The sequence below is a fragment of the Phycodurus eques genome, chromosome 6 (genome assembly GCF_024500275.1).
Source record: "Phycodurus eques isolate BA_2022a chromosome 6, UOR_Pequ_1.1, whole genome shotgun sequence".
NCBI classification, from domain to species: domain Eukaryota; kingdom Metazoa; phylum Chordata; class Actinopteri; order Syngnathiformes; family Syngnathidae; genus Phycodurus; species Phycodurus eques.
The window spans coordinates 19,197,788-19,219,936 of record NC_084530.1 but is presented as its reverse complement, the minus strand read 5'-3'; the positions used below and the strand labels follow the sequence as shown (position 1 = coordinate 19,219,936).

Genomic DNA, 22,149 nt, shown 5'->3' with positions numbered 1-22,149 from the left:
GTCTGTCTGTCACTGTCAGTTCAGAGTCTTTAAAGAAGGTTGGTTGGTTTCTGGTTGGTATGGCTGCAATTCTATATGAAACCAGTTTGGTCCTTGAGAAGAAAAAAAATGGATACAGTAATGTGGTTATAACACAAAAACAGATTTGGAGCGCTACGGGGGGGACACTTCACAACAATGGAATAAAAGAAACTGTTGCAACATTTCATATTCTGCTCAATAACGTATTTATGAGATCTGCTAGGAATGCTCCTTCTCTATGTCCATTCATTTATTTTTAAACAGAGGCCATGAATAAAAAAGCCCTGTCAGAATTTGCCATTTGGCAATGTGGCTCATGCTGTGCATTAGAGCAGCAAAAGAGAAGAATACATTCAATAAAATGGCGCCTTGAGCTACGGCTGGCTTGTCTTGAGTTTTTTTTAGATACAAGCCGTCATTCTGCCTATTGTGGTTTGCATCAAGTTGCGAGCAAAAATTTGATGATGGCGCTGAGGTTCTAATGCTTTAAAGCAACGGTTGTTTGAATACAAACGCTGCGGCAAAACATGTAGACAGACAATATAACAATACCCAAAGGCATATATTCTTCATCCGCTGTGAAAAATGACTACCGTATTTTCACGACCATCAAGTGCACCGCATTAAAAGGCGCAGTCTCAGTTACGGGGTCTATTTTGTATTTAACACATACATAAGGCGCACCGCATTATTGGGCGCAGGCATGGTAAAACTTGTGCGAGCTTAAAACATACGGTAGCATGCATGTACGCTAAAACAATGTTTTTAAAAAGGCAGCGGGAGCAAAACTGAGTTCGGTTGTACTTAATTGTTTTGTTCGGTTGTACTTAATTGTCTTATGTTTTGATCAATCCTCATCCACAAATCCATCAAAGTCCTCATGTTCTGTATCCGAAATGAACAGCCGGGCAAGTTCTCCATCAAACACGCCAGGTTCCCTCTCGTCATTGTCGGAGTCGGTCTCGTTGCCGTGCGGCTCCTCAGAAATGATGCCGGCTTTTACGAAAGCTCGAACAACAGTGCAAGCAGACGCGTGAGCCCAAGCATCCACAATCCATTCACAAATTGTGGCGTAACTCGCCAGGCGCTGCCTCCTCGTCTTAGTAAACCTGTGTTCGCCATCTGTCATCCATCGCTCCCACGCCGCTCGCAACTTCACTTTAAACGCCCTGTTTACACCGATGTCCAGCGGTTGGAGTTCATTAATCCATTGCCCGAGACCTCGCCTTGTTTCCGCGGAAACTCAGCTTCATCTTCTTGACTTGGCGAAGCTCCTTTTCCTGCTTCCTCCACTTGCGAACCATGGATTTGTTGATCTTCAATTCTCTCGCGGCTGCTCGAGTCCCACGTTCCTCCGCGTAACTGATAGCTTGCAGTTTAAACTGTGCTTCGTAAGCGTGTCTCTTCGTAGGTGCCGTTTTCGACTGCGGTCAACCCAGCCTCCACTCGTGAAGTAGCAGTCAAGACAGCCGCCCCTAATTTTGTTCATACTAGGCAATACGGTAATAGGTCGCCAACTCGAAAGCCACTTTCAAAATAAAAGCTTCCCAATAATACGGACGTCAGTGCTGTTCGGTTAAGGAATGCAACAAGCAAAGTAAATTTTAATCTTGAGATACATTAAAAAATGCAGTTTATTTGATATCTTAGGAAAAATAAATGGTAAATGGACTGCACTTATATAGCACTTTATCTACGTCATCATAGTGCCCAAAGCGCTTTACAAAGCCTCCCATTCACACACACATTCATAAAACAATGGGCGACTGCTGCCATGTGAGGCGCTGCGAGGCCGTCTGGGAGCAAATTAGGGTTCAGCGTCTTGCCCAAGGAGAATTCGACATGCGGACAGTCGTAGCGGGGAATCGAACCTGTTCTACCTACTGAGCCAAAGCCACCCCAACATAATTACTAAGACAAGAGCGTGCAAAATCCTCTCGGACCCTCCACACCCTGTTCACCAGCTCTTCAAGCTCCTTCCCTCAGGTAGGCGCTACCGATCAATGCAAACTAGAACTAGCAGACATTCCAACAGCTTCTACCCTATTGCAATCAACTTCTTAAAACAGCTAACCTACAATTCCATTTCAAGATGCTGCCAATTTTTTGTCTTTTTGTCACATTTATGTCAGACCAATTATATAGTACTCGTGCACTCACTGTAGTAGTCTCACCACGCTGCACTATTTGCATATCTGTTGTTGACAAATACTGGCCACTAATGCCAGAGTAGCATCTGCTCCATTTGCACACTGACTGAGGAGTATCTGCAACGTTTGCACAATGGTCATTGCACCGGACTATTGCAATATTAGTCATTCGAACTGCTATAAGTGCTAGAGGACTCTGCATCTTTTCGTACAATTGTCAAAAAGGATAAAAAAAAATACATAAAAGTACCGGCATTACCAACCCTTTCTTGCTCAGTGACTGTTTTTCTCAATGTCTTTATGTCTCAAAAGTGTTCTCTGTCAATTGACTGTCTGTTGTCGTACTAGAGCGGCTCCAATTACCGGAGACAAATTCCTTGTGTGCTTTTTGGACATCCTTGGCAAATAAAGGTGATTCTGATTCTGATCCCATTGGTATCGCAAGTCCTGTGTGACAGACCACCAAGGACTCCACTAAAAGAGGTTTGATGAAGATCTGATATTGTATTTCCAAATAAAAGTCTCCGAAAACTAATAAATTACATTTGTTTAATGCATTTCAAGATTCAAATTAACCTTGCTGGTTGCATTCCTTAACCGAAGAGCGCCGCATTATAAGGCGCCCCGTCCATTTTGGAGAAAATTTAAGACTTTTTAAGTGCGCCTTATGGTCATGAAAATACCGTAATATAACTGCAGATTACTTAGTCACTGACAGGAGTTAGATGAACCTCTTCGGGTTTTTTTTGGCATTACTGTATTACACTACGGCGCCAGGACCAAATTGCACACACCAAAAGGAGCCGCAATGAAATAATCATGATGGACAAACTGTTCAATTTTTTTTTTTTTTTTTTTAAATAAAGTACAATATTAAGTTCACTTTTTCTGATTAAAAAACATTACAAAAATGTTTTTGTTTTTTTGGGGGGGACTGGAACGGATAAATGGCATTTCCATTTCAATTGGGAGGGAAAGATGATTTGAGAAACGTATTTTGACAAACAAGTATGGTCACATGATGAAATGATGTATGTTAAGGCACCACTGTACCTATGTTAAAAGTGTAAACTAGTTTTCATCAGAATGTATGTCCCCAGGGGGCAATATTATATCAGCTGTTATTAAGAAGACGGAATGCTTAAAAATTGATACAGCGACCTAAACATCGCTTTCTACATGTAATTTATTGATGCAGACACGCAGGCTTAATAACAGCTCATACAGTATCGCCCGTGGGATCAAAAATGTAAACAAAATGTAGTTGACTCAACCCCGTTCTATGTCCCCGACTACATTTATCATCCACGGCGTGACTATCGTGGCAGATTTTTTGACCGTTTAGAAACCTCGTTTTGGACCGACGCCATTCATAGCATGTCATGTTTTCCCATCCCGTGCCCCGGCGGTGCTTCATGACCATCCCGTTTTGTGCACGTCTCCCTGAAACGTGGTCCACTCTCATTCAGAAATTGACGTCTTTGAAGTAAAATCCACTTGAATCGTTATTAAATTATAAAAGCGTGAGGTAAGTGTGAAAAATTAGGGGTTTTTTTTGGTTTTGGAGTCAATTTGTCCACATTTTATGGTTTTGGGCAACAATGAGTCCAATCAGTCGTGCCCTCGTCTGAATGACCTCATATCAACAAGAAGAGTTCTGCACAGTATGAGGTGCCAAAATGTACTCTAATATATTTAAAAAAAATTTTTTTTTATAAATGCACATTCACAGCTGTCCATATCTTTGAAAATTATAACATTGCACACCTTAAAGATCATTCCTTCCTTAAATAGAATTCATACAAACACTTTGTGTCACGGGTTCAGTTGTTTATCACAGCAGTTTCATTTAAAACAATTTACAACACAAACTACAGCCATTTAATTTAAATGGTACAATTTGTATATTAAAAACTGGGTTAAAAACAACAACAACAACCCTTTTTTGTCACTTTTTAAGGAATAAACAAAGAACACATAACAGATTGTGCCATCTCCCAGAGGGGACCACAAATGAGATCAAACGAGACACGATCTAAGTAGCTTATTAACAAAATAAAAAGTGTCAACTTTTCATTGGGCCGCTCAAAACATTTCACTAAGACAACTTGAACAATTCCATTTGTGTACTCTTAAGTGGTTTTGAATGACTGTACAAGAATACTGACTGGTGTTTTGTTTTCATTTGGCATATTTTGTCAGAAGAAATAATTTGCTGGTGATTTCTTGTGAAGTATTTCACTTACTTTGTGTGACTACAAAAGGAGGACAAAAATTAATATTGTGTTTTTCATGTCAAAAGCGTGACGGACCTGTATAGTCGTGTTTAAACGAGGCCTGCCGCTGTCGTGGTTGCGGGGACCACCGGTGGTGTCGTTGCAACTACGTTGGCACCTCCTTTCCCTCGGTGCCGCTGGCCGCCTCGCCGCCGTCCTCCGCTTCCTGATTTGAGCTGTGGACAGTACGAGAAACACACTCGTGACGCCATACAGGATCTCCTACAAATTTGAAATGTCTAAAATTCCATTATTTTACGAGCGTTCTCAGTAAAAATAAATAAATAAAATCTGATAATTCTTAAAAATATATACATTGTGACATTGTGAATTGAGTGCTTTGAGGTCCCACTATATTGTAGACTTTGATTACAGTTGCTACTCTTTTTTATACTGTTTGTACAATATTTTTGTGTTATCCAGTGTTCTTGCTCTCTCAATATATTATGTGTTTAAATGTTTTTGTATTGTCTTAGGCCAGATATTAATGATAACCACCACCTAGAGCATTAGAAATAATTGGCAAGGCTGAAAGTAAGCCCTAAACTTGATAGAATCCTCTCTGCAGTTGCTCATCATTTCTGCTACCGTGATGTGACGCCATGTTACAAGAGCGAGCGTGCACTCACCGGAAGCGACGCGGCATTGGAACTGGGCGGCACTTCCTCTGTGGTGTCCTTGTACATCTTCTTGCCGGCCAGCATCTTGGCCTGCTGCGCCTTGGCCGCCTGCGTGTTGACCGACTGCAGGAGCTGAAAACGCATCTCTACAGTCAGCTTTATTCAGTGCAATCACCACCGCACGGTGGCGCCAGGACGGCTACCTTGGTGATGGTGCCCACGGCTTTGGTGCGGCCCTCCCGGAACACCAGCTTGTGCTCGCAGTGCAAGTACTCGGGCGTCTTGATGAAGCGGAACCGGACGGCCGCCTTGTCGCCGGTCCGCAGGCAGTCCTTGTCCATGGTCAGGATGGTGGCGGTCTGCCGGATGCTGCCGCAGTGGACTGATAGCGAGCCAGAGAGAAATATTTTTGTGTGATTCAAGGATTGTCAGCACAGCGGTGGCGACCAAGACAGAGAAAATTTTGAGCGTGATTCTGGAAGCACCAACAAAGCTGCGGCAAAGACTCAGAAAACTTTCAGCGTGATTCTGGAAGCAGAGAATATTTTGTTTCGGCAGGAGTATCGGAGCACTCATCGCTCACCCATGGCCTGGTAGCGCGGTGATATCGTAGTGGGGTGGTGCAGCACCAGGATCTCCGCCTCAAATTCCCAGGTGGCCAGCGGCATCAGCTTGGGGGAGACCATCACCATGCCCTTCCGTATCGACGAGCGCTTGATCTACGGAGATGACGGCGGAGAGGCAGGAAAACCCGACCGGAATTAGAAACCGCTTGGAATGCCACTCCGACATAAAAACTGTACCGCTCACCTTTTTGAGCGCAAACGACGCCGTCTGCCCGCCGCGCACCTCTTTGACGGGCATCCTCTTGCGGTGGATGGACTTGACAGCGATGGGGATGAATGTGCCCAGCGGGTCGGGACCCAGGAGGAGTGTGTCGTTGAGGCGGATTATGCCGCGTAACGTCGTGCCTGACACCACCGTGCCCACACCCTGGCAAAAAAGAAATTGTTCAGTCCTTGCACAGTAGAAATCAACAGTACGACTACAAATAATCAACAGAGTTAAAACAAAAAAAGGTGTCCTATAATTAATGCAGTGGCTTCTCTTGACAGTTATTCATGATAACCGCCACCATGCACCATTGAAATAAACGACTAGTAGGAATCATCCTGTGTTTTTCCGACGCACTGGTACAGAATACGTGTCGTCTATTTGGAACTCTGCGGGCTCATCGTTGTTAAAGGTGGTCCTGGACGAGAGCAGGTTGAGGAACATCTTCAGGAGGTCCATGTTCTCGCCCGTCACGTTAGAGATTTGAAAGATCGGACACATCCTGTAAGCGGGCGGTTCAAGACAACAGGGGGGTTAAAACAACTACGATATCGGCTATAAGTCTTTGAACTGATGACGGATTCATCAATGACACACAAGCTGACCTCTCCGAGCTGAAGTTGGACGCCGTGACGATGACGTCGTCTTTGTTCTGGACCAACACTGGAATCTTTCTGCAGCCCGGAGACTTTAGTAACCGCTGGAGTAATTTTAGTGTTTCTGTTGATACGCACACACAGAGGAAACACACAAAGTCCTTATTAGAGATTTACAAACAAAAAAAACAACAACAACAAAGGTTATGAAAAAAAAACTGAATTTGACTTTGAGGTCAAACTTTTTTTAAATTGTGCAATCCATCCATCCATTTTCTGAGCCGCTTCTCCTCACTAGGGTCGCGGGCGTGCTGGAGCCTATCCCAGCTGTCATCGGGCAGGAGGCCTGAACTGGTTGCCAGCCAATCGCAGAGCACATACAAACAAACAACCATTCGCACTCACAGTCACACCTACGGGCAATTTAGAGTCTCCAATTAATGCATGTTTTTGGGATGTGGGAGGAAACCGGAGTGCCCGGAGAAAACCCACGCAGGCACGGGGAGAACATGCAAACTCCACACAGCCTGGGCCGGGGATTGAACCCGGGCTGATGCTCTAACCAGTCGTCCACCGTGCCGCAAATTGTGCAATTTTTATCTTATTTATTTTTATTTATTGTTTTTAAATCTATATCTTACCATTTTCATGGCTAAAATTTTTTAATCATTTTTATCCATGCTGCTCTTGCATTTCTCCACAGTTTCTCAATAAAGTGCTCTGAAATAAATGCACTTTTCACATCGATTTGTTCAAGATTAAAAGTATGCATGTTTTTCTGTTATCTAACAAAATACATACAGTACTATATATAACAAATTAGCTATGTTTGACTTATTAAATGGGTCGTGACTTCATGACTATTGGAAAAGGGTGAGACTTAATCATATACTGTTAATGCATGAGATACACATGTACCTTGCAGTATGTTGGCGGGACACATATCTATCTTGGTGACCACCACAAACACGGGCACGTTTAATGCGAGCGCCAGACCCAGGTGCTCTTTGGTCATGCCCACGATACCGGCGTTGCTGCCGACCTGGAAGAAAATGCAGAAATACTTTGAAAAGTTAAGCTATATATCAGGGGTGGGCAAACACTTGTGTCAAGAGCCACATTTGCTTTAGTTTTTTTAAATGGACAGATTGGCCAAGTAATTCATAGATGAGGTCAAATCTACCCATCCATCCATTCTCTGTGCCACTTATCTTCACTAAGTTCGCGAGTGTGCTGGGGCCTATCACGGCCGACTTCGTGCGAGAGGCGGGGTACACCTTGGACTTCCCGCCAGCCAATCGCGGGGCACATACAGTATAGACAAACAACCATTCGCACACACATTCACACCTACAGACAATTTAGTCTTCAATTAACCTACCATTTATGTGAGGTAAAGTAATTAGTTAAAAAGCTTGTCTAAAATGTATTCAAATGAAATAATTCACTCATTTTTAATTGTGTCATTGTATGGAAAATGTTTTAACCCATTAGTTAATGGAATTTATATATAAAACACCTACGTCCAAAAATTGCTTGTCATTAATACTTTATTAGATTGAATACATAAATTAACTATTTAATAAAATAACACGTTTTTATGTATAAAATTGTTTACAGTAAACCCACGCTATATTGTGGTTCACACTCTGCGGCCCCGCATTTTTCTTGCGTAATTGCGGTTACTTTTTCCCCCCCCCTTTAATACTGTTTTTACCATATGTCTGTCCTATTCATTGTGCTTGCTCTCTCTCAATATAGTGTCTGTGTTTAAATGTGTCTGTATGTTTTAAAAGTGTGTCTTTAAGACTTTGAACAATTAAATGCTTTAAAAAAATGGCTGGGATGTATTTAAATAGGGTATTTCTATAGCAGAGATTTTACTTATCGTGGGGGTGGTCTGGAACATAAACCTTGAGATGGAGGGGCGATTACTGTACAATTTGTTATTGTAATATTTACAATAAATACATTTCCAAATCATGTTATGAAATAAATAAAACGTTAAATGTACAGGTATCTGTAAAAGGGTTTGCATTACAAATCCATCCATCCATTTTCTGAGCCGTTTTTCCTCACTAGGGTCACGGCCGTGCTGCAGCCTATCCCAGCTATCATCGGGCAGGAGGCGGGGTACACCCTGAACTGGTTGCCAGCCAATCACAGGGCACATACAAATAAACAACCATTCGCACTCACATTCACACCTACGGGCAATTTAGAGTTGTCAATTAACCTACCATGCATGTTTTGGGGATGTGGGAGAAAACCCACGCAGGCACGGGAGAACATGCAAACTCCACACAGGCGGGGCCGGGGATTGAAGCCCGGTCCTCAGAACTGTGAGGCAGACGCTCTAACCAGTCGTTCACCGTGCCGCCTACATAACAAATATTTTGTCATTTTTACAATATACTAACTAATTATTTAATACATTTAAAATGATAAATATATTTCTTTTTTATATTACTAATTGTACTTTTACATTATTCTTTACAAGCAATTAATTCAACTATTAATTAATTAGATAATATAAAATGAAAAAAATTTATACATATTTTAATTAACCGATATTACGGGGAAAAAACAGCTAAACACATAGTACAGGACTCTTGATAATGTAAATGCTCGGTGGGGTAGATGATACAACAGAACGAGCTGTACTTTTCCCACCCCTGTTCAACAGGCTCGTCCGCGGCCTCACCATGAGCATGCAGAAGTCGGGCAGGTGTCCGGTCATGCCGAACACCGTGGTCTTCAGGTACTTCTCGTGGCCCGCCAGGTCGATGAAAGTGATCACCTTGGAGGACTTCTCACAGATCTTGATCCAGTCCAGACTGCCGCCGTGGCTGTCTGGCTTGTTGACCACCTGGACGAACAAAACCGTGACGGCACACGGTGACCTCCCACTGCAAGTGGGAAGTTAAACGGACACTTCACGTCCCGCACGTACCTGGCCCTCATGGTCGAAACCCAGGATGTCGTTGCCGACGCTGCTGGTCCTGCCGCTCTCCATCTCGTGCTTGTGCCTGAAGAGTTTCTGGCGCGCGAAGCCCCGCCCATTGTCCAGCTCGCCATGCGTCAGCACGCCCAGCAGGGTGCTTTTGCCAGCATCCACATTGCCCACCACTGCCACCCTGGACCCAGAAAACATGGTAAGAATTAAACCCGGGGCACCTTGAAAAATAAGAATTCAGCGTCACCCATCTGTCAAGTGTTCTTAAAACTTTATTGAGCCAAGGCACATATTTTACATAGACAGAGAAGAGGGACAGACGGGAGATAGAGAAAACAGGATAGAGGGGTTGGGCATCACGGTAGTCTACGTTGAACCCAAAGCTCTTATTCTGTTATATGAATGGGAACAGTTGAATACACAGGTTAATTCTGCCATCTAGTGGAAGAGCATTTAATTGTTCGGCGTGTCAGTATACGTTGCTGGCATAGATGGGTGAACGAAAACAATTTATTGTTGTAAATATATAAACCTTTTTTGACCAATTAGGTGAACTAATTTCCTGTGGCACACCTGACCTTCTCTTGCTATGCACTAATGTGCCAAGGCACAGTTGGTAAATCAGTATGTGTAGTATGTGATTGAAATTTGGTCGCAATCAGACAAAATCTGTACTGGTGGACTCCAGAATGACCCTAAATTGGCTGCCTTGAGCCAAAAAGGCAGACCTCTATCGCCTCGTGATAGACTAGCCTACACACATACTAATCCGTTAAGCATTTGTCTACACTCACACTAATCTGTAAGCATATATGTCCGCCCCCACTTTATTATACAAAGTTGTACTGCAATATTCATGACTTTAGTGAATTGTTTCTAGTCGTGTTTATTTCTACGCGCCAGTCATTATGAACAATTGAAGGATTGATGGAATTCATTACAACAGGTACAATGTGCAGGCATGTACCCATGTGGATTGCAGTGTTCCGTAAACTTTTTTTTTTTGTAACTTTGTAAATTATTTGTAGTTGTACTGTTTATTTCTATTGTGCAGACTGCTGGTACCATGAAGAACTAGGGGATCCATCGCATTAATTACAATACATGCGTTACACGCATGAATGTGACCAAGCATTCCATGGACTTTTTTTTTTAATTTGAAGATGATTTGTAGTTGTTCTATTTCTATTGTGCAAGGTGGTGGTTACCACTTATAAAAAAAACTCAAGGAGCAATTACATTAAAGTCAACGCGTAGTGTACGTTATGATTCTGATTCTGATGTGTATGCATGCATTTGAATGTTCTTTGAATTTATTTATTTTTTTCGACTGTGTGGCTTATTTCTAGTTGTAATGTTGATTTCTATTTTGCAGATGGCAGTTGTCAGGAATAACTAGACGAGCCACTGCATTACTTACGACACGTACATCGAGCACCTCCATGTGCCCCTGCGTGTTTGAGCATTCTGGGTAGTTTTACTTTACCCCTTGGACTAGTGTTAGCCATTGTATTTATTTCTATTGTGCATGGTGGCGGCTATCATAAGGAACTGGCGAAAGGAGCAATCAGATTAAATATATGAAAATTACACGTGGCACGCTAACTAATAACAGTTCAACCTTAGCCTAAAGCGCACCTGACTTCTAGGAAGTCCTGCTCGCCCACACGACGGCGGATGAGGTAGTCGCAGATCTTGCCGCCCACCTCCGTGCGCTCCCTTAGTGGTATGAGGTCGGCTTCCACCTGCTCACACAGCGATTGCACCGTGGCCACCGACGCCTCCATGTCCCTGTCGCTCAGGCCGTAGTCGCCGCCGTCTTAAGACCACAATGTTTAAAAATCAGCAATCGGGTCACATTTAATTGAGTTTTCCCGTCTTACCTGAGCCCATTCCGACCACAAAGATGGTCTCCCCGCAGCCCTCGTCTAGCCGCTCTCGTAGATGTTTCTGCAGCGCGTCGTACTGCTCCCCCGTCGGACTCACCAGGACTAGCTGAACAGTCAAAACATGCAAACATGGATTAAGGATGCAGTTACATTAGCTACAAAAAACAAACATAATTTTACAAGGATCACTTTGTAATATTACAGGAGAAAAAGGTTTACATTATCTCATTTTATGAGAAGATGTACAACTGTAAAAATAGTCGGAATATTACAGAAAAATAAATGTTACTGACCTTGTAATAAAACACAAAAGATAAATTACACATTCATAAATAAAAATGCACAACAATTAAAGAGATGCTTTTAAAATAAATATACACCAGGTTTTACATTTTTACAATAATTATTATGGGATTAGGTGTTGTGGTTACACATGGAGCGGTGTCGATTCATTCGATAATAAATAATTACTGTATACATCATTCTTACTTAATAATCACCTATGTTTAATTTATTTTTAACAAAACTACTGTCTCTCTTGAGTAAAGCACAGGGTGTCCCACTATCCCTTAAAATTTGGCAAGCAAGCAAACGTGTCACTTGTCTCATGTTTCACTGCCAGCACACATGTGACGTGTATGTATAGGAAAGTACTTTTAAATTATACAAGTTACAAACAACTTCAAAACATTTATCATATCAACTATCAACTCAGGCCGACCTTGTTGCTGAAGTCCAAAACATCCGCAGACTCCCCGTTGGTGCCCTCGCTGTCCTCGAAGCTCTCCGCCCCGCATACGTCGTCGTCGTCGGCAGCGGCGCAGAGCCCTCGGTCCGGGGCGAACATACAAGCGGGCACCGTGCACTCTGCGGCGGCTATCCCTGCTGCTGCTGTCGCCACGAACGACGCCATGATACGTCTGTCACATTCAAAAAATAGAGAAAGGACAAAGTTGAGACAAGACCACGGCTACTATTAGCAATTAGCCGCTAGTCAGCTAAATCCTAAATAATAAAGTTCCGTTAAGGTTAGCCAGCGAGCTAATGTTTACGCACACACTTTCAAAGGTATGAGACACTTTTTAGGTAGACTTTTGGTGTCTTTGCATGCCAGCTCTCTGTTCACACTGCTTGATGGTTAAACAGTTGACGAATCGACTTTTAAGTAACTTTAAACTGATTTCTCATTGAAGTGCGGCATACCAAAAAAAAAAAAGTCCTTGCTACCTGGTTTAGCTTGAACTCGGTGGTTGTTTACTAGCTTCAAAGATTCTCACAGCGTTGGACTCTTAAGGGAACGCCCATCACAAAATACGCACACACGTTTGGCTGAGATTTCTTTAGGTGACGCCCACTGCGTTAGTGTTCATCCAATGGGTGTATCCGCTAATACGTGAAGAAGAGGAAACCCATGACAGACATTCAACAAATAAGAAGGCTCGCAAGGCGCAAAATTGATGCTCCCATTACTTTTTTAAAAATGTTGATTTAAAACTCAATTTGTAACCCCTGGCATTACCTTTGTTATTTAAATATATATATATCTTTTTTACAGAAGTTTTACTGTTACACTGCATATAGTTTATATAATTGTATTCTTGTATTTTTAAATACAGATTTCTGGGGGTTTTTAAGCCGCAGATTTGTTTTAAACGCTCGCTTGCGCATTTGACACAGGGTGAAAATGAAACAAATAATAATAATTTTAAAATATGAATGGAGGGATACTAAAAGTGCTAGTTGACTGTTCATTAGCTCCGATCGGATTAGGTTTCCATAAAATTGGATTGAAGGAACGTCCATCGCAAAATACGTATACACAATTGGACGCGGTATATAAAAAAAAAAGTCTGGACATTGACAGGACAGGGCGCCATATTCTTACCTACGCTGACATAACTACCCAACGCAACATAACTGATTATGTCCAAAATGTACCATATGTAAGGGATATTCTCCACAGAAACCTCACGTTATATATATATATGTATATAATATATAGAATATATTATGTTAATATGATATTATTATCATGGCCAGTTAGCGAATTATAAAATAAATAGGCCGTGATTAATAAGACGTTTATTTATTTAAATCAGTGCCACTATTTATGTACTATTTATGAAACATATTTTCGGCTTGATGAATAAGTGAAAAAGCAAGCTTGGAGCAGTAGGTTAAACAACCGTCTGTAAACTCTTTCGGTTTAGCAGTGCATGACAGCTGCTGTTGGAGAGGGTACATTCTGTATATATGACTGGTCATCATAGCCAACACGGAAGTACTAACAGTATGAGTTAATTATTAATACGCTAAAACAATCTAACACAACTGACATATTTGACACAAGACATATTTGACAGCGACTGCAGTTACTAGTTACCTTAAGGAAACAATCAGCCTCATGTTTGAAAAATAGTCACTTTATTTTCTTTTTAAAAAGAATACGTGCCGTCTTTCGGGGTTTCTCTGGAAACGATGCATTTTGTCATCAACTCTTGTAGTGGCTTCGGTGAAAATTACTTAAAATAATAATAAAATGTAAAAAAATAGTGGATTATAGCTTTAACCGTACGCCTATTGGGTAACAACATGGCGCTCGAAAACCATGTGATGCCAATTAACCGATGAGAGAGCAATGCGGAGAGTTCACAGAGTGTCAAAACTTTCTTTACACGCGGATTTGATCTTTGGGTGCACCTGTTTGAGTTTCAGCCAATAAAGTGTGTCTGGCTAGTACGTGACGTCATAAGCCTGTCTTGTGACTGACTTTCAGGCGGATATATTTTATATATTTAAGCAATAATTAATGCTAGTACATTGCTTTATAATGAATTGATTATTAATTTGACAACTTCTTCCAGCATGCCACTTAATTTAATTGATTTCAACTCAATGCAATAGCGTAACTTTTTGTTTTTACTTTTTCCAGGTGGTAGGTGTCGTTAGCAGGGAAATGTTTTACTAGCTCCTTCCTCTCGCTTCAGGCCCTCTCCGCCCCCGCCCTTCCTCGCATCACCTGTGTTATATAAACCACCAACGCAGCCATCGTGGGCTCTTGTCACTGGAGGCACGACCCACTCAGGACAGCCAAGATGGTAAGCGGTGCACTAACATTCATTCTGAGCCTTTTTTGTTTCAATTTTCTGTCACCAGTCGTCTTGATTTATGAGATAAATCAAATTATGTTGACTTTCCCATTACATAAGCTTCGGACAGAATATTAAATGTCAATTTGCTGATAGTGATGCTAATCTCAATTTAATCACATAGATAATTTTTTTATACACCTATTTCATTTATTCAAACACTGTGAGGTGGACAATATTAAGTCTATCTGCTAAGATTCAGTGAAAACGTAAATGTGTACACTTTGAAATAATTATGAGATAGAGTGAACATAATAGCAATTACTCGCTTGCATACACCCGTCCTTATGCAATCAATAATGAACCAGCTCGTAGGTAAATCTCGATTGGAAGGAATTCTCAACGAGGCCCGAGTGTTACTCAGTCGGCCTCGCAAGCAAAAAGTCCGGATGGAATTCCTTCTTCCTGGTTCGTTTAATTTTTGGTGGTGTTCTTGTTTCCAAATAAGAAGCCCGATACACTAAACTTGTCTTTTGAGTATTTATTAATGACAAAAGCTTTGATCGGGTAAAAGCATACATTGGACTCTCTTCCTTCTCTTGTGGGATCCGGAAGATGAGCCATTTCTCTTTTCAGTTAATCAGTTCTCTCAGCGGCTCCATATCAAACTGGTTCATGCCTGTTTTCAGCCTGAATGTTATCAGTATGTCTGTGGTGCATGTGTATGCGTGTGTGTGTGTGTGTTCATAACATAGTGTGGTCAGTTTTAACAAACAAAAGCTAGTATGTGTGTCCGGGTGTCCTGTAAACAGCAGCATAGAAATATATCTTACAGTATCCATGTAGTGTAGCGTATCATATACGTGTGGGGTTGGTTCAGGATGTGAGCGATAGTAGGTGACTTTTATTGATGGTGAAAAGAGCACCAATGAATCAATGAATGATTGAATCAATCAATCAAATGTATTAATGTAGCATTTTAAATTCTATAAGCATGGACATAGACTGTGTATAATGTATTTATAAATGTAAAATATTTAAACTGGTACATGGAGTAAAGATGGTTTATGGTGAGGGGTGTCTTTATGGTTTTATTTGATGAGCGCGTATGCGGTGAACAAACAGCAGCTTCCTGTTTCCAAAGGTTATGTGGTGACCTGGTTGATCATCAACACTGATAGAACACCTCACTTAATCATTGGCAAAAAGTTAAATTGTTTGACTGAACAGGCAATCATAACGTTAACTCATTAATATATAGACGAAACAATACCACATGAAGAATTACACTATCTTCCATCCATCTGTCCATCCGTCCATCCATTCATCCATCCAATCCTTTGCCCATCACAGAAAGTCAAGGACATGACCTTTAAGGAGGGGCAGGAGTTCAAGATCTGTATCAAGCCCAAAGACGACTGCAGCAGGTCAGGCCTCCACATGGGTACTCTCCTAAAAAAAAAAAAAACACTAGCTTTGTTTGATTATTTAATTATTTTTACATTAATGACACATCAACATCTCTCAGATTCGCCATCAATATTGGCCACGACTCGGAAAACATTGCGCTGCACTTCAACCCGCGCTTTGACGACAGCGTCATCGTCTGCAACTCCATGTCGGGAGGCTGCTGGGGCGAAGAACACCGCGACGGAAACCTCAGCTTCGCCCGTGGCGAGGAGAGCAAGGTATGAGACCCCGCAAGTTCTTCAGCTCTCGACACACGTCAACACCTTAGACCAGTGGTTCTCAACATGTTCCTATTATTGCCAAGTTACGAATTCTACGGCCATGTGGACATTTAACCTTAGCGGTCGCACTGCAGCTTAAATGACTTATTTGAGGCTAGCTCCCCTAAAATACCATTAGCTAACATAAATAACGCTCACGCATATAATTTCAGTATTCTGGAATGCTTGAAAACAACAACTGTAAAATGTGTTGCATTTTGCTGCATGCGTTGAAAAAGTATAGAAATTTTAAACTTGAAATCCCCACAAAGGATTGCTTTAGTTTATTATAAGATAAGCCAGGGACTCAAAATAACATTTTGTCACAAGGAAATATTTTTTTTGTCAACTTTCGAGCTATAGCGCTAGCTCCGTTAAATTGAGCTTTTCATTTTAAACATGCTTTTCGGTGTAATTATAGTCATTTGTCTTAAATGTCTTCTTATTTTTTAGATGAAGCCTATTAGCGGACTAGGTCTTCTGTACTGTGACTGTGCTAGGTTAACAGCTACATAATCACACGCTGCTTTATTGGGTCATAAAAAGCCTCTTAAAAAGTCTTGTTTAGCATTCCAAAGTCCAGCAACATCTTTTTTCTCTCTCTTCCAGTTCTACATCAACTTCAACAACGAGGAGTTCTTTATCAAGATGCCCGATGGCTTCATGATGAGCTTTCCCAACCGGCTGGGCGACGTCAAGTACAAATATTTTGAGGTCAACGGGGACGCCAGGGTCATTGGCATCAAGATAAAGTAGAGCTCCTTCTTGTTTGAGGGTTGGCCGCTTCGCTGTTGACAAACCTGGACTTGACCCCTCATCATCCATCTTGGCACTCCTGGAAAGCTTGGGATGACCTTGTAACGGCAAGTAAATGCCTCAAGAGGGAGCCATAGAACAGCCTAGCTCAATGGTCAATGGGTTTGCGAATAAATACGCTACAAATGGAAACTGTCTTCATTTTGTTTTTACTCACACAGCATTATCCAACATCAATAGTAACATAGTTCTGACTTCAGTGGATAAGCACCCTGCAGAAAATGGTTAAAACGTGGGAAATTTTGCTGCATGCTTTGATGGGAAAAATAACTTTTAAATGTTTACCGTAATTTGTCACTCATGCATCGCAAACATTTATGCCTTAATGAACAGGTCCACGCTCGAGATTATTAACAAATACACACTCAATTTAAATACTTCCATATTTAAAAACCTGTATAGTCGTGCATATACAGTGGTGATAAAAAGTCAACACCCTCCTATTCAAAAGCCATTTTTTTGTGATATTACATATACAACGTCTGTGTGTGTGTGTGTGTGTGTGTGTGTGTGTGTGTATACACACACACACAAGATGGATAATTCAAAACATTTTCACCATTTATGTGACCTTTAACTTGTACAACTCAACTGAAAATGAAATATTTTCTTTTTAAATAAAGGATTGATAATTTTGTATACATTTTTGAAAACCTTTGTCGTAAAACTGATTCATGTTTTGAATGGGAATAACCATCCATTTTCTGAGCTGCTTCTCCTCACTAGGGTCGCGGGCGTGCTGGAGCCTATCCCAGCTGTCATCGGGCAGGAGGCGGGGTACACCCTGAACTGGTTGCCAGCCAATCGCAGGGCACATAGAAACAAACAACCATTCGCACTCACAGTCATGCCTACGGGCAATACAGAGTCTCCAATTAATGCATGTTTTTGGGATGTGGGAGGAAACCGGAGTGCCCGGAGAAAACCCACGCAGGCACGGGGAGAACATGCAAACTCCACACAGGCGGGGCCGGGGATTGAACCCGGGTCCTCAGAACTGTGAGGCTGACGCTCTAGCCAGCCGTCCACCGTGCTGGCTAGAGCGTCCACCAACCATTATTTCTTTATTTGAATTTATCACTCATACATTTTCAATGTATGCCTTAATGAAGAGATTCATGCTTATCAAATATTAATTTATTATATTTTAAACCTTTTTATTGATTTTGTTTAATAATGCGATATAAGAGTGCTTAAATATAAGATGACACACACCCTCTTCTTTTACACGTTCTTTTCTTTCACACACACACCATTGATGACCAACATCACTAGCTACACAGTAATCATTTTAGTTGTAAGTAACTCTTGCAATAAACAAGAAAAAAAAAAAAAAAAAAACCTGCGAAACTTTCCTGCGTGGTTCGCACGCCATCTGGTGGACAAATATAAAAACTAAGTAGTCCAACTTGAACTCTGAATCTAAAAGATTACATTAATTTACAATAAGAAGTGGTAAAAAATGACTACTCCAATGGTTTTCAGTGGGACTTTTTAGTAGATAGAGGGCGGTGGGGCTACGACTATTCGGCACGTCTCATTCAGCCAGAAGGGCATGTGTAACGTAAAAAGAAAAAAAAAAAGAGAGGAAAACAAATCAAATGGTCACGCGAGACAATTAGCAGGACTCTAAAGAGTGAGGAATGTAGCACGGCGTGAGTATATTCTCGGGAAGAATATCCTGCACAGCCATGTGGGAAAACTGTAGGAAAGATTAGAAGGGGATAAAAAAAAAACAACAACAATAAAAACCAAACCTTTTAAGTTGTTGTTCTGTGTAAATAAAACAGTATTCTGTATCATTCAGGAATTGGTTTTAAAGGGGTTTATAGATGGTTTATAAAGATGATCTAATGGGATTCATATATAAAACAGTGAGTCTACCTTTCATCTTATTGCTTTCCCGATTAAAGAATGTAATAGTTTATTAATGGTTTATAAAGGGGTTACGAACATGATCACTATGAAATTGTTTTGCTTGTGAGTCGAACAAAGGTGAAAAGGCGAAAAAAGACTAAAATTTGCTTTTGCTAGAAAAGTGTAGTAATTTTGCAAGACAAAATGTGTAATATTATGAGAAAAATAAAGTACAAAATGCCCGAATTGTGCTTTTGCAAGTTTTACCAGATTTATGAAGATGCCCGATGGCTTCATGAAACCGGCATTACCAGATTACCAGATAACTAGCAACCCTTTACTGCTCAATGACTGTCTCGAAAGTGTTCTCTGTCAATTGACTGTCTGTTGTCGTACTAGAGCGGCTCCAACTACCGGAGACCAATTCTGATTTATTTTAGTGAGCTGAGAAAAATATAGTAAGAAAACCTTTGTGATATTTCTGAGATTTTCTATAATTTAACCAAGAAACAGTGTAAGTTTGTGAGAATTGTTTTATAATATTGCAAGAAAAATTTACTTTCGCCAGAAAAAAATGTGAAATATTATTACATTATATTATTATATTGCAAGAAAATAATTGTAGATTTCCAAGAAAATTTGTGTATTTGTTTTAACTGTAACCTCTGAAATTTTTACAAATTTTACTCGGAAAAAAATAATCAATTTTGCAGGAGTAATTTATCAAAACTTTTGTAATTTGCGAGATCTTTTGTTTTGCGTTCTGTTAGTCCTGTGATTGAGAGGTGATCATTTCGGGGTAAGTCATCTAGGATAGCGGCACGGTGCCGACTGGTTAGAGCGTCAGCCTCACAGTTCTGAGGACCCTGGTTCAATCCCCGGCCCCGCCTGTGTGGAGTTTGCATGTTCTCCCCGTGCCTGCGTGGGTTTTCTCCGGGCACTCCGGTTTCCTCCCACATCCCAAAAACATGCATTAATTGGCGACTCTAAATTGCCCGTAGGTGTGACTGTGAGTGCGAATGGTTGTCTGTTTGTATGTGCCCTGCAATTGGCTGGCAACCAGTTCAGGGTGTACCCCGCCTCCTGCGCGATGACAGCTGGGATAGGCTCCAGCACGCCCGTGATCCTAGTGAGGAGAAGCGGCTCAGAAAATGGATGGATCATCTAGGATAGTCTCTTCTGTCTTCATGAGCACCATCTTGAAGTCATGGCCTTAACCTTGAGTCAAATGCTTTGCTCAAGACTTCCTAAACAACGAGCTTCCAGTCAGCTCGATCGTGCTGGCCACCGTGGACTGGCCTTTCTGGGCAAGGTAGTCCTTGTAGTTTCTTGTGAGCAGTGTGTAGAGGAAGGGGTTAATGCAGCTGTTGCTGTAGGTCAGACAGGTGACAAAAAAGTTGACATAATTGTGAGTGGCTGGGGATAGAGCTTTGAGGGACTCCGGCGAGAAAAGCTGGGTCAGTTGCCATCCCCAGAAGGGCAGGAAACAGGCCCAGTAGGCCACCACGATGCTGAAGATCATCACCACCACAAGGTGTTTGAGCCCTCGCCGCCGGGCCGAGCGTTCGCGTCCTCCTAGGCGGGCCTGGGTTGCCCAGTAGCGCTTGGCGAGGCCCGCGTACAGCAAGACCATGACCAGGCCTGGGACAAGAACGGTGGTCAGGAACAGAACGCCCACGTAGACCTTGAAGGCAAAAGTTTTGCACTTTTTGCGAGAGTTTGATTTCAAGACAAAACATTGGTAGATGTCCCAAATGAGGCCCCGATGGTAGACGGGTAGAGCAGGTCGGCCAGCGCCAGGCTTGGCCACGTAGATGTAGACGGAGCCCGTGCGGCGCGGTGCGGCCGAGCGCGTGACGGCCAGAGTGTACGCGTTGCCCGCCGTGCCCAGGAGCCACATGACCGTCAGGGTGGCGCCCAGCAGGTACGTCACCCAAAGGCCAGCCGCGCCGCCGCTCCTATTCTCTAAGGAGCCTCCAGTGGTATTGGAGGCATTAAAGTTCATTGCAGGTCCAGATGTCGATGTCAGAAATCTGATGACATCATCTAGAAGACTATTCCGAGAACAACGGCATCAATAAACATCGGGATGTCCCACGAGAATCGTCAAGATCCAAGTCCTGCAAAGTGGAGAGAGAGAGAGAGAGAAAAGAAAATTTGCACTGTTTTGAAAATTTGGTGTAAATATCCTTCTACTTCAGCAAGAAAAACTAAAATTTGGGGGGGAAAAGACAATTTCGCCAAATAAATCATGGTGTTTTTTGATTTTATTTTTTATTATAGTTGTAAAGAGTGAAATTTTGTATGAACATTTGATTCTGCGAGGAATTCTGAGATTTTTACTAGAACAAGGTCGTAACTGAGAAAAAATATATAATTTGCCTGGAATTCCTTTCATCGGAAAAAAAATACACTTTGTAATTTAGCGAGAAAAATCTCTCTTGCAATATTGGAAGTTTTTACTTTTTAGAATTGCAATAAAAGAAAATGTTTGTATTTTTGTGAGAATTAAATTAAAGAAAATCTAATTTAAATTGGGTATTTCACAATATAATTTCTGCCACCAGTTTTTAATTTTTCCAAGAAATAGTTTGTAATTTCTTTTGACAAGAAAGTAAAATTACCAAGAACAATTGTTTCTTATTTATTTATTTTTTTTTACATACTTTTGACATATAGTACTTTTGCAAATTTCTTTTGGGAATTTGTGAAAAAAACCTAACAGAGAAAAAAGTCAATTTGCAAGAATTGTTTTGCAATGATACATTGCAATGATATTTTTCGTACTTTTAAGAGATCGTTAATTTGTTAAAATGTTTGTACTATTGCAAGATTTTGAAAGAAAACTTTGTAATAAAACAAGAACGCAGTCCAAAAAAAAGTCTAGAACAAGAGAAAAACTATGAGAAACCTTGTGAGGATGTCCCATGAAGGCATCCCGAGTGACGTCCACATCAGATCTTTTGTTCCATCCGTGCCGATATTTCCAATCAATCCCGATTTCTCTGAGGTCTCATCGGTTGATTGTCGATTGAAGCCGACGCCCGTCTTCTTTCTGTGGTTCCTCTCTCAGTAGGGTGTTAAAGCAGCACTGCACTGCCTCTCAAAATGCTGAAAACCCCAACTCACAAACAGCAACGTGACGTTTTGGACCGCCTCAAGACACCGTTGAAACATTGACTGTAGTCTAATAATCTAGGAATTTTGGATGAACAGGAAACAGATTGATATTTTTAAAAAGTTGACAAATCTAAAACATTAAATCATATATGAAGAAATCAGTCAAAAATTGATATTGGAAACATTAAATGTATC

At 41.4% G+C, this 22,149-nt stretch overlaps 3 protein-coding genes across 4 annotated transcripts; 1 reads left to right on the top strand and 2 right to left on the bottom strand.

Moving 5' to 3' along the window:
- Positions 1-3,986: 3,986 nt before the first annotated feature.
- LOC133403835 (GTP-binding protein 1-like) lies at positions 3,987-12,641 on the bottom strand. Of its 2 annotated transcripts, none has more exons than XM_061679156.1 (14): positions 12,570-12,641; positions 12,064-12,262; positions 11,337-11,448; positions 11,092-11,272; positions 9,451-9,634; positions 9,202-9,366; positions 7,416-7,539; positions 6,507-6,621; positions 6,259-6,403; positions 5,878-6,060; positions 5,651-5,786; positions 5,271-5,449; positions 5,077-5,199; positions 3,987-4,623 (listed from the first exon to the last, which is right to left on the bottom strand). In XM_061679156.1, the coding sequence occupies exons 2-14, from the start codon at positions 12,253-12,255 to the stop codon at positions 4,498-4,500; spliced, it is 1,965 nt and encodes a 654-aa protein (XP_061535140.1). In that variant the 5' UTR covers positions 12,256-12,262; positions 12,570-12,641; the 3' UTR covers positions 3,987-4,497. The 2 variants fall into 2 exon arrangements, with proteins under 2 accessions (XP_061535140.1, XP_061535141.1); XM_061679157.1 differs by lacking the exon at positions 12,570-12,641 and adding an exon at positions 12,399-12,563.
- A 1,764-nt stretch (positions 12,642-14,405) lies between these two features.
- On the top strand, positions 14,406-16,960 carry lgals2b (lectin, galactoside-binding, soluble, 2b). Its single transcript, XM_061680177.1, has 4 exons — positions 14,406-14,440; positions 15,785-15,858; positions 15,960-16,119; positions 16,771-16,960. Exons 1-4 carry the CDS (start codon positions 14,438-14,440, stop codon positions 16,915-16,917), a joined length of 384 nt encoding a protein of 127 aa, XP_061536161.1. The 5' UTR covers positions 14,406-14,437; the 3' UTR covers positions 16,918-16,960.
- A 3,026-nt stretch (positions 16,961-19,986) lies between these two features.
- On the bottom strand, positions 19,987-22,105 carry LOC133404545 (urotensin-2 receptor-like). Its single transcript, XM_061680527.1, has 2 exons — positions 21,746-22,105; positions 19,987-20,954 (listed from the first exon to the last, which is right to left on the bottom strand). The coding sequence occupies exon 2, from the start codon at positions 20,837-20,839 to the stop codon at positions 20,072-20,074; it is 768 nt and encodes a 255-aa protein (XP_061536511.1). The 5' UTR covers positions 20,840-20,954; positions 21,746-22,105; the 3' UTR covers positions 19,987-20,071.
- Between the last annotated feature and the right edge of the window lie 44 nt (positions 22,106-22,149).